Here is a 13124-nt window from a genome sequence, read left to right as displayed (position 1 = left end):
TACCAGAAATCAATAATATCGTATTAAATCATGTATTGAAATATGAAATATTTATGCCATAGCATAAATAATGAAGCCTAATTACTTATATAAAATTATAATACCCGTGTTGTGCGTAGCACTACATTGCCTAGATAATAAAACTTTGATTATTTTGTAACCAGGTTTTTATTTGCCCTACAAGAACCCATTTCACATTCATTCATTCATCAGTTGCTCCAATGTGACTTAAGGTTGAACCGTGTGCGTCAAGCTAGCGGCCTCAAAAAAAAATGGGCACGAAGAAAATAATTTGACCATACCAAAAAATAGTACTCTTATTGAAAAAAATAGTACCTGTTGTAAAAAAATTAGTACCATCACGGTTCTCGATTTATAGCCATGTTTTATTGCACTTGCTAGCTTGACGGTGAGCGAAATTTGGCGAGAGTTAACGACAAGGTCTTTTGCTTTGATTTAAACGCCAAAAAATAGTACTCACCCCCTGCAAAATACCGAAATTAGTACTTCAACGGTTCCAAAGTTATAAAGGCAGTTCTTTGATCCCGCTGGCTTGACGTTTTGAAAATACCTATTATCTGGGGAACGCTTGCATACTTCAGTATGTAACTAATGTCAATAAACTCGTATGAAATAGTACTCCCTGCCATCATAATTTTGATCCGATACTCTTTGTAGAAATATGTTAAAAAATCATCATAACCCATGCCATACATTTGTTGTTGATACAGTCTCGTAGACAATTACATAACCTCACAATTTATTCGTAAGTATTGCCATCGCCAGTATTGCCATTTTGGAGGTCTACCCTACCATTTCTTTGCACTTCAGAGTGTTGCTATTACAACAAATTGCTATTGCATACACCCATAATGCACTAATTTTAATAGAAAATGGCTGCATGGGTCTAGTTCTTATTGAAAACAATCTGTGATTTTAATACATCATAATACATTTTTAATCTGCTGTTTTATTTTATAATTTATACCTTCATGTTCAATTTGTTACGGAGCGAAGTGTTTGTTAATAAACAATTTGCAGTATTTGTAGAATAACTCAAAGAGTTTCAACAATGATATTACTTTCATCTGACAACCCTGGCACTTCACCAATTTTTACCCAAAAATGGGGAATAATACTAAATTCTGACAACATTCTTCTTGAGCATGTGTAATAATTTTGTTCGCGACTGTACCTGTCTTGATAAATGTATGACATAGGTTATAATGACTTTTTGACATATTTCTACAAAGAGAATCAGGTCCAAATTATGATGGTAGGGAGTACTATTTCATACGAGTTTATTGACATTAGTTACAAACTGAAGTATGCAAGCGTTCCCTAGATAATAGGTATTTTCAAAACGTCAAGCCAGCGGGATCAAAGAACTGCCTTTATAACTTTGGAACCGTTGAAGTACTAATTTCGGTATTTTGCAGGGGGTGAGTACTATTTCGGTACTATTTTTTGGCGTTTGAATCAAAGCGAAAGACCTTGTCGTTAACTCTCGCCAAATTTCGCTCACCATCAAGCTAGCAAGTGCAATAATACATGGCTATAAATCCAGATTCGTGATGGTACTAATTTTTTTACAACAGGTACTATTTTTTTCAATAAGAATACTATTTTTTGGTATGGTCAAATTATTTTTTCGTGCCCATTTTTTTTTGAGGCCGCTAGCTTGATGCACGCGGTTGAACCACATCTGAGAGATCGGAACTGCACTGCTTCTGTCCTTTTCTGTCACTCAGAAACGTCATTTGCTAGAGCGAGATGTGCGCACGCGGCGGAACGCTGTCGCACGCTATACTGTGAGCAAAGCAAATGCCAAAAGAACGCGACAGCGTGCTGCAGCACAATAAGTGGTAGGCAGAAGTGTATAGTAATATATTATAATTTCGCTCCAATGGATGCGCACCATCTAAAATACAACCGTTGCACATAGGGATGCTTGTATGGAGGTAGTTGCCCATAAATACAAATTTCGAAAATGGTAATACTATTTAACGAATGTCACCAATTGACAGCTAGATAAATTCCCTATATGTAACTACCCTCAAATATATCCACATTTGTGGTTTTTGCAAGTAATCAGTCATTGAAGTTCATTGTTGTATGCTTTTGTTTGCATTACGTTCTTTAACTAAAAAAATCTCGATCTTTAAGACTTGTAATTTAATGGTATATGTTGCGGACCAAATATTTTAATGATGGATATTGTTAATCAAGGTAAGAAGTGTTATAATAATAACCATTATTACTAATTATTATATATTTGCCCCAGATATATGAACTTATAACTGGACCATATCAAAGACTAAGATTAACAGCATTTAGAACATTCACGAAGGGTTATGTTTATGAGTCTGGCAACGTCGGTCTATATTTTGGTAACTACAAGATATAAATATGAAACTTCCCTAATTGTTGCTAATCCGCAAGTCAGACGCATTTTAGCATAAAACGTTACAAATTGCTTAATAGGTAAGAGTCGAAGTGATTACATTTTATTATTTTTTATCTTTCAGAACAGGAAGAACATTGGAAAACATATTACACTAGAAATGATTTATTTAACATACTTAATAAAAGGGACACAGTCTAAAAATATTGATAAAAAATTTGAATTTTTATATAAATACATATTTGACTGAAGAGTTTGGTTGCGAGGAGAATATTATTAAAACAATTCTTAAGAGATTTAAGTCTGAGTTCAAAAATAAATGGGATAATGTTAAACGAAATGAAGCTTTCTTTAAAAAAAAAGTATTCTTCTTTTCTTTCTTTGCAACAATCTTAGAAGTTATCTCTTGTGGTATTTCTGTTGACGTAGATAAATACGCGGCATTTACTTTTGAGACTGCCAAATTCTACGTATCTATGTATTCCTGGCTTCCGATGTCTCCCACGGTCCACAAAATTTTGATTCACGGCTCTTCAGGAGAGACAGCGGAGGAAACAGCGGAAGCCAGAAATAAACACTTTCGGCAATTCATATTGAAATTTGCACGAAAATTTACAAGGGAAGATTGTAATATTGATGTATTATCTATGCTCTTACTATAATCAGAGCCTTTTCTTTCGTGTTATCGGTTGGTGAAACACACAAAAAGAACTCCACTAACAGCAAAAGATATAGAGTTATTGGCTCCTGAAATCTTGACTCTGTCAACACACCTTACACACCGTACTAATGGATACGAGATGCCACCTGACAGCATTCAACGAACACCGACCGGGCGAGGTTGTTTGTATGAAGTGTCCGGGGAGTGGTCGTGTACTGGGACTACTGGGTTCAAGATAAATCATGAAATTCTGATTAATAAACACGCAGTAATGCGCGCGCAGGCGTAGGTTAAGAGAGAAGAGGTCCGATATGCGTGCGAGCTCTTTCTTGGCGCAAAGGTTGTCCATCGTCATACACCGTGGTAATGCGGCGAGTGTACCTAATGGGGACATTTGCGCCTGGAACAACTCGGGGGGATTGTTTGCGATTAGACGCGTAAGGCATTGAATTGTTAATCTTCTTCTTTGCGAGTCGATGGCGATCGAAGCTAAATTTTTGCTGACCAATAATTGGCCACGCTTACGGCATTGTCAGTGGCTTCGTACAGGTCTTCAATAGTGCAGGTGTTAGGGCACTTAGGACAGCACAAAAGGTGAGCCATAGTTTGTGGTGATACTCCACACTCGCAATCATCGCAACCATCAACCAGGTATCCCCACCTGCCTCATAATTGTTAATTATTTATGTATATTAATATTATTTTATTTAGAAATATTGTAATAAACGATGACTATCTTTACACATTATTATTCGTGCTTACTAAATAAAGTCAGATTTACAACTAACGAAAAACCTTTTATTTTTTATATTAAACTTATTTATGAATTTTAAACAGGAAAACGAAATAATAAGTCTGTCATTCTATCTTGTTATTCTATGACGTCACAGTGTGCGTTTTTATGCAAATTCCATAGTAATTTCGTGTTTTGACGTTTATACATACATACATAAACTGCCTATATACGTCCCACTGCTGGGCACAGGCCTCCCCTCAATCAACCGGAGGAGGTATGGAGCATACTCCACCACGCTGCTCCACTGCGGGTTGGTGGAGGTGTTTTTACGGCTAATAGCCGGGACCAACGGCTTAACGTGCCCTCCGAAGCACGGAATCATCTTTCTTTTTCAGACAATCAGGTGATTCAAGCCTGAAAAGTCCTTACCAAACAAAGGACAGTCTCACAAAGTGATTTCGACAATGTCCCCATCGGGAATCGAACCCGGACCTCCAGATCGTGAGCCTAACGCTCTAACCACTAGACCACGGAGGCTGTTTTGACGTTTAGTAAAAAGTAATAGATTTTCCTAGTTGGAAACTAGCCTAGTAAGTTAATTTGTTTGTACCGTCGATAACACGCAGTAAATCCCCGTAGATTCATCGAGCGGGCAGGCAGGGCTGAAGATGCGGCGTACCAAATACTTCAAACGGCAGAGCCGGGTGCAGCCTGAGGACATGGGGCTCCGCAAGCAGGTGTCGGAGCCCGCGCCCGCCGCCTCCGCGCCGCTGCTACAGAAACACGAGTCCTATCCGCAGTACAAGGTACCTGCACCATATTTTTTGATATGACTTATTGTAGATTTGCCGCAGATAGCGTTAACTACTTGGCCGGACAAATGGGGAGCGCTGAGGGCTCTTACCCGATACAAAATTTAAGACAACAGGCCTAAGGGTGCTCAGTTGGGATTACGTGCTATAGCAGTAGTAGAGTAGTGGTGGAGTTGGAAAAGGACTAGGCGTACATAATGCGATCAGATCCAGGATTAATTATATTATTCCAGAACCGACGAGTGAGAACGCAAGATCAGGAAGTGGGGTCTCTCCTGATCAGGGCAGTGACTGTGATAGACCGGCAGTCGTCGTCGTCGAGCGGGACGCCGTCCACGTCGCTAGAGGCGGCGGGCGAGGCGTCAGCGCCGCAGACCACGCGCGCCAGCCACACGCCTGCCGTGCGCTCCGGGCCGCCGCTCAGCTGCAACTTCTGCTGGAACACCGTCGACGAGTGCGGCAGGATCCTCCGGCGGAAGACCCAGTACCACTGCCCGGAGTGCCGGACCAACCTCTGCATAGTGCCATGTTTCCACGAGTACCACGACGGGCCCGAGTCGGAGGCCGCCGCCAGCGCCAGGTGAACTCACCGCGCCCAACATAGAACCTGCTACGAGCGGCCACAGCTCGACGGCGAAGTCACGGTATAAAAAATCTTTCACTGTATTTTTTTTCGCTTTCCTTCACAACGTCAAAGGCCAAATGTTGATAGCGTGTCGCTCTTTTTCTTTTCTTTATTTTCGATATAGAATGCCATCTACCCGCAAAAAGGTATCTGGTCAAATGGGACCATCCCATGTGATTTATCCGAGCTTAAATGGCACATGCCGAATGGCAAATAAGTTAATAAGTTGAGTCTTGTTCAATTATTTATGTTCTTAAGTCATTAGTGGCTAGTGCTCCTTGGCCTTAATCTTGTGACATTATTTTATAATTATTAATTTTGTTTAATGTGTAGGGTAGATTTAAAAGTTGTGAGCGTTATACTTAATCGCTAAAGCGTATCTTTACTTAAGTGGTAGTTAACGTCCGCGCAGACTAGATTTTCGAACACATCAAGTAGTATCTAATTACATTTAAACAGATACATATAACTTACCAGTCTTTTTTTGCAGTTGGTATCCATACTGGCATTTAAACTTAACACGTTCACTGTGTAACTGAAAATTAGATATCAACCCCTCGCGTGCAATGTTATTTTTCGATAAACACATACATACATAGACGGGTATCATTTAAGCTATCACCTATTTAATTAGTTTTGTGTTTCTTAAATAATAGGGTTTGTCCTCAAAATAGTAGATCTGTCACCAAAATGTAGTCACCAAACAATGCAAAATCAGTTCCACAATAAATCACCTAAAATCCTGAGATATAAGGTCTAGTACCAAATAAATGTTTTTGTTTGTATTATAATAGGTGTGTCCTAATAAGTATTTAAACAAACTAATTTAAAGAGATTACCAATAAATCATATTATGTTACTAGAAAATTGCATTAAGTTCAAATAAAAAATTAGGGTTGTCATCATCGTTTCAACCAAAAGATTCTGCTACTTAACTAGACTCCCAAGGTTCTAAATTTCCACTGGTAGTATAAATTATATTTAGCAGAGTAGTAAATAAAACAATTAAAGTCAATATAATCAATATTTATTGTTTAAAATAATTACCACTGAACAATCAGCGCTGGTTTAAAATAGCTGGCTTATGGCACGCCGCCCGCGTCGCGCATCGTGTGATCGAACCTAGTTACCTACTACCCATCGTTGAGGCCGGATTGGTCAATTTTTAAAGCGCGCCAATTTGTCTCCGCCCCTTTGATCATTTTTTCATTAAAATTATAAATTGATGTATTAAATTGGTAACGAATACTATTAATTTAATATCTGAACGAAATAAAATGTTACTACTGTATTGGTGACAAAATATCAAATAAAAAGGAGTCGCAGTCAGGGATCGATAATCGATTTATTTGGTGACAGATCTACCATTCTGAGCACAGAGTTATTATTTAAGTAACAAAACTGTTATTATAAGAACGAAGTTTATATTCATGTAATGCAATATAATTTTATTGGTTATCGATCTCTTATTTTACACATATATTAACATTAATTTGATAATTCATACCTGGGAACAATTTTTGTTTATCTGAGAACGAAAGTATTTCGTGGCGATAGATCTATTTATTAGGTGATACATCTTGATGACAAATATAAATTTTGGTGATAGAAAATATAGTCCCTACATAGACACACTATGGCATGAAAAATGTGCCCACAAATAGGACATGCATGTCCTTATGGGTTTAAAAATTTTTGAATTACAAAAATATTGCACGAAATGCCCATGTATTACGATAGTAAAAAAGATACGCTAACCGCGAAAGTGTGTTTGTAACTGGTTAACTGAATGTTATAAAGCTGTAACGTGTCTCCTCCGCTTCGATTCTCTACTCAGTATTACTACAATTGGTTCTATATTCCGTTTTTTTTTCTCTCATTGTATGAATAGAACGATGTAAATCGTCTTTGTATTTCATTTGGGGAGCTTCCAGCATAATTTACTGTCCTTACAAATTATACTAGTAATTGTAACTACTACTAAAACGGATGCCTTTGAAAATGGTGAACCATATTGTTTTAAAGAGTATAAATGGCGCTTGTCTATCGCCATTCAATTGACAGCACAAATTCTGCAATATATTTAAGGGTGTCGCTCAGCAACAATACATAGCGTAAGACAAGTGTAGCGGTGAACGAAATTATTATTTTTGTCATAGATAAACTGAACTAAAAGAGCTCTACACCTTTTGGCCACTACTTGAAGGCCTCGAGAACCTACAAACTATAAAAAATATTATAAATTCTTCCTATTTTCTTCAGGTTTACTCTAGGTCTGAAGTTACGTTACTGGCTCTTTTTGTTACAAATAAAAGTTTCTAATAATAAGTAATCAGAATAACATTCAAGTAGGAAGATGACAATAACTCCAGACTCGGAGTAAATCTGAAGAAAATAGGAAGGTGTAGAGCTCATTTTGCTTAGTTTAAATAATAATTTCGATCACCGAATGGCATGGCTGCACTTACGCCATCTATTGTCGTCGAGCTGGGGTCCCAAAACCCTAAACTTGTTAAGTAAATGTTGTATGTAAATAGTTACGATAACGTATTTGAATGTTTATGATGTCGTTAGAATTATATTGTTTTAAGAGTATAATAGAATATGATGTTAATAAAAATCTTATTTTAAATATACATATGGTGCAGATATTTAAGTATGCCTTTCAAAATTTGTTACATCTTAGTAACAGAATAGGGATGGTAAATTAGCATGTTAAAACTATTCCTTAAAATATATTTATTGCGACATTGCGGCTACTCTTACGTCCTGTCGTGTATATTGATACTATTTTATTATGTTTTCGGGGTACCGAACTGAGCATAGTACCCCGCTAGCCACAAGTTAGCAGTGTGACTAGGGATCGACCATCCAACAGTGTTGTGTTGGAAGTGGTATATATGCGTCTTGCTGTGTAAACTTCGATATCGCATTTCACGACTGCTTGAAGACTGCATTATTGAATGTGGCGCCATCTGTTGCATGTGAGCGGAACTAGGTGGCCAACTAAAGGCGTTGCACAGAGCTGGCCAACGTTTAACGGCATTATAAATGGCGTTAGATGATAAACTATAAGTTTAATAAGTCAGTTTTAACGTCTTAATCATAGCGGACTACCGGAGCCCGAGCTATCGTGCAGTGAGCTTATATTATACACCCCTGCCTACCCCTATGTTATACCGGAGTAGCATTGAGACGTAAGAGAAGTAGCATAACAATAATGTATATGTATATAGTTAGAATTGTGTATTAAAATGAAATACGCATTTATCTAAGAACCTATGACAATTATTACAAGCGTGTAGTTAAGTTACAAGTGTTTTATAAAATGTTTTGTTTTGTTGCGTGCGTAAGCTGCAATTGCTACCACCAATCTAAGCTAGTAATTTGTTGTATTATTTTTTTTTATTAAAGCGGTCTTGTCTGGTATACATGATTACAACAGTATTTGTCCTGCCAAGTGGAACAATTCATCCAAATTAGTCACGTGAAATATAAAACAGAAACGTAATTTGCTAATTTTAATGTTGTCACCATTTCTATAAATATTTACTTCGATGTTAGTCGAAGATATGAGAAATGTTACTACGAAGTCACTTTACAAATGTAAGAATTTCATTTTACTTTGTCATTCCACCAGCCGCAGTCGCGTATCATTCGAAATAGACGCGAGTCTAATTAGAATATTATTTTGTATACAGCTTTAATTATAATTACTGTGGCAAAGTTTTTACATTTATAAAGTGGATTTATGTCTAAATATAGTTTTATTTTTATAACAATTTTGGATGTTATGGACAGAACTATTGTGACTTAATGTAAATGTCTTTTGAAAAATGTTCGAGTCTTTGTGACGATAGTGACGAGAACCGAGCCAGAGCTGTACCTACATTAAATTTGTCTGTTCCACTAAAGTCCACGGAATCATATTTATGTTGGTAGATGTGACGTAGCCAGATCTTAGAATTGATCATTTCATGATGTGCTCGGTCATTTCACGAAATTTTCATATTTCATGAAATAGAATATCATTCGTTGGCCACATCATGATGTAGTTTGGCCATATCAATGAACACAAAACATTTAACGATACAAGCAACTGAATGCGTGATTACTTCATGATATGGCCAAACGTTGGCAATTATATCGTTTAGTAACATTATCCACCGGTAGTGGCGCTGGTGTCGATTATATTTAAAACTCGATTGATATTATAATCAATGAAACAATTATACAATTTTCCATATCGATTACGTAAATCATATTGAACTTAAGAAATTAATCAACTATTCGCATGTTTATTACAGCACATAACATGGACAGTGCGTACATTAACACTATGGCCAAACGTTGATTGAAATATCATTTAACGTTGACGTTTCAAAGATATGGTCAACTTAAGTTGGCTATTTCATGAAATGGTCGAACATATCATGAAATGATCAATTTTAAGGTCTGGTCACGACAGATGCACTGTTTGCCGCACCTCATTTCGTTTTTATTCGCGCGCCGCGGTTCTATATCTCAGGTACTAAGGTTTAGATTGGATTGCAGAACTGTGCATCTAGCGTAAGCGCGAATAACATCCATGTCTATGGGCCTTATGGCAAACTTTGCAGCGTGCTTGCGCTTGAATAATTTCAAATATTACATTTAGTCAGCACTTCAACAGTTTGTACTGTCCCACACCCCGTACACTTCATACAAAAAAAACCTCGTTTTACACAGACAATACACATTGACGTTATCGTGTGTGTAACGTCTCACGCCCATACGATTGAAGACTAAAGTAAGACCGAGTGGGGGAGAGCTAAACGTTGCTCAGCCGCTGGTGGGCAGCGGAAAGTTGCCTTTCTATTATTCTTTTATTCTATGACTGTAATTCAATTTAAAAATAAATTGTCTCTGCATATTTCAAAATTAATTTGTATTTATTAGATCTTCTAAATATTATAATTGTTTATTGAGCAACTATTTCAGAAAGCAAGGCGAGGTGTTCATCTTGCGATAGATGCACCTCTGTCTACCCCAAGTGGGATATAGTCGTTAGCTTATATTATTTAACGACCAACTTACGTAATTGAAATGAGCCATTCATTGGACATTTCTGAGGTAAAATTCGCGTATAAAATGAGAATGTAGGGTATAGATGTAAAGCCGGTTTAAAACGAAATAAGACGTTAAGGACCGAAATCGACCTATTTTTTGTTTAAAACAGCTATCAACAGATGACTATGTTATCTTAATTATAACTACATTTTCTTGATTTTACCGAGGTAAGGATATAACGGACTGTACTTATAAAGAATTATTAAATGTGTAAGATACTGTTATTCATAATAATATACTAAGCGTGTTTAGTTCTAGTTGGTCCGTTGTGGGTACTTTCTATTGACATTCTATAAACTAATAAAAACGAAATATGACGCCAGGTGGCCAAACATTGCCCATAATAAAGTTTAAAACACAGTTATTTTATTGTTGTAGGCGAGTTTTCAACAGTTTAAAACGATTTGTTTGGGGTTTAAAACGGCAACAGTTTGTTTAAAACGTTTTAAATCGGTTGTTTTACATCTATAGTCTTGAGTGAATATTTACTGAAAATCTCGTAAAAATTAACAAATTTCATGGATAACAGACATGTATGCATCTTTTATCTTTGCTTTTTTGGTATAAATGATGACTCATTATTACACAAAGGCACAACACATCTCCCATCTTATTATTCTGATCAAAATAAAGAGAAGCAATATACCTAGGTAGTAAAATCAATGAAGTGTTATTATGAATGAAAGCCGTTAATGGGAGTCATGTTTCCCCCTAGATCTGCCCAAATCTGAGGGGGTGAAGTAAATCTCCGGTACGAATTGGTGCGGGAAGGACTGTCCGTTCTATACGTAGTTGTTTATTCTATACTAATACTTAAGTGGATTTTAGTGAAATAGATATAATTCTGAAATTACTGTTTATATATCATATTATGAACGATAAATCTATAATGAACTATTATAATACCTATTTTAATAACCAAATATGTATTGCAAATAATACTAATAGACATATTTTTATTGCACGGTTGAAATATATGCATAGATATAATTTTCTTTTTATAAAAAATACATATCAAACAAATTATTATTGTATAGACTCGTTGCAAATAGAACAACAAAGGTGTATCCCTGTTAAAATATTTATATACAAATATACAATTACCTGTCCATATCCATTTGTTTTTTATTAGATATCACCAATCGTCTCATCACGTACCCATAAACCCTAATGGGTGCCCTAATCAACGAAAAAGGGGCTGCAGAGTGGTGGGAGACCTAAGCGGAAGTTGTTTAGGGTGCTTAGGGACTCCACATGTTAAAAGATCTAACGTCTAGGAGGTCCTCAAGAGTGGGGGGGGGAGGTACAGAAAGGTCCCACTTTTGTATTGTTCGCTAATACTTATCTAAAAAACAGTACGTCGTAGAGAAACATTCTTTTTCAGCGCACCTGCTTTCACTATGCTGCAACATCTAGCTTCTGCTTAGGTACGTACGTGATTTATATTCTCTTTGAACTGCTTATCAAACTACTACTGGGCTTTTTACAAGTATTTTACACGATCAAATCCTCACGTTTGTCGTATACTTATCTGTATTGTCTCATCATCATCAATTTAAGAGCCACGCTCTTGTCGGTGTAGCATTTTCCATTCCAGTCTATCATATACTCGTAAAAATCGAAAAACGTTAAAATCATTTCTCTCCTTGTGAGTGAAATTTGAAATTAATTCCTCGTCGACGATTTATACGAAGACGATACCAAACTTGATATATGTAGCAGAGACGAAGCTAGGGTTCGGCGATCCGAAACAAAAATGCCTGGAGTGCATTGCCAAATAGGCAATCACAACCAACATTGTAATCCAATAAGGTTTCCTGAACGAAAGGGCAGAGTAACAGCATAGCAACATCCGCCTCTTCATTAAGCAAGACACATTTGCAGACCTTTCGCAAAGTACAGCATACCAAACAAATTCGCCGCGTCAGCAAACAGTGTGTACATATACAAAAAACAAAATCGAAAAATAATCACTTCGAAACAAACAAAATACGCTCAAAAGGGAAAAATCGTGTAAAACCTGCAGTTATAAATTAAACAAAATATGAAATACCTACTAACTTTATTTCGCTTGAATGACACCAATAATCAAATTTTAGTAATATAGAAATAACATTATTTAATTCTATTTAGGACTGGCAATAGAAAAGTTGTACAGTCAAGGGAACAAATTCTTCTTGTTACCTAACACTATAAAACATAGATATCTACTTGTATCAAAAAATATCTTCCAAAAATATTCAAGATGTTTAATTTTGAAGGCCGAGCCCTAATAAAGATTAACGAAATAAGTATATATCTAAGTATTGTAAAACTGACAGTCAGATGTCCCAAATAAATGTACCCACGTGAAACAATTGATACTTTTAGGAGGGATTCTAAATTAATTGGGCGCTTAATTACAAATCAAAAGTGTACTTAAGTTAGTAATTTATAATAATGAACGACGTGCATTAGTGTTGTCGCTCGATAGCGCCCTATCGATAGTTTTCGATCGAACTATCGATAGTTTACCAAAAAACGATAGTACCGATAATTAATCGATACTATCGATAGCTCTTTTTTGGCGATACTATTGATAAACAACGATAGTATCGATAGTTAAAAGATGAAAAACTATCGATAGTATCGCTCTTCGATATTGCGCATGCTATCGATAGTATCGATAGTTTTGTACGATCGATAGTGACCTTAATTTCGATAGTATTGTAAAAGAAATCCTATCCACTCACTTGATAGTGTTTTTTTTTAAGTTTAGAGAATTGCCTACTTCAAAA

General features: G+C 36.4%; 1 protein-coding gene across 1 annotated transcript; it reads left to right on the top strand.

Moving 5' to 3' along the window:
- Window positions 1–2118: 2118 nt before the first annotated feature.
- On the top strand, window positions 2119–11462 carry LOC126380159 (uncharacterized). The gene is made up of 3 exons (XM_050029425.1): window positions 2119–2229; window positions 4441–4607; window positions 4847–11462. The coding sequence occupies exons 1-3, from the start codon at window positions 2208–2210 to the stop codon at window positions 5195–5197; spliced, it is 540 nt and encodes a 179-aa protein (XP_049885382.1). The 5' UTR covers window positions 2119–2207; the 3' UTR covers window positions 5198–11462.
- The last annotated feature ends 1662 nt before the right edge of the window (window positions 11463–13124 follow it).

Source organism: Pectinophora gossypiella, chromosome Z (assembly GCF_024362695.1).
Source record: "Pectinophora gossypiella chromosome Z, ilPecGoss1.1, whole genome shotgun sequence".
NCBI lineage: Eukaryota > Metazoa > Arthropoda > Insecta > Lepidoptera > Gelechiidae > Pectinophora > Pectinophora gossypiella.
Note: the sequence above shows the minus strand (reverse complement) of the source record. Positions and strands in the feature narration are given on the sequence as shown.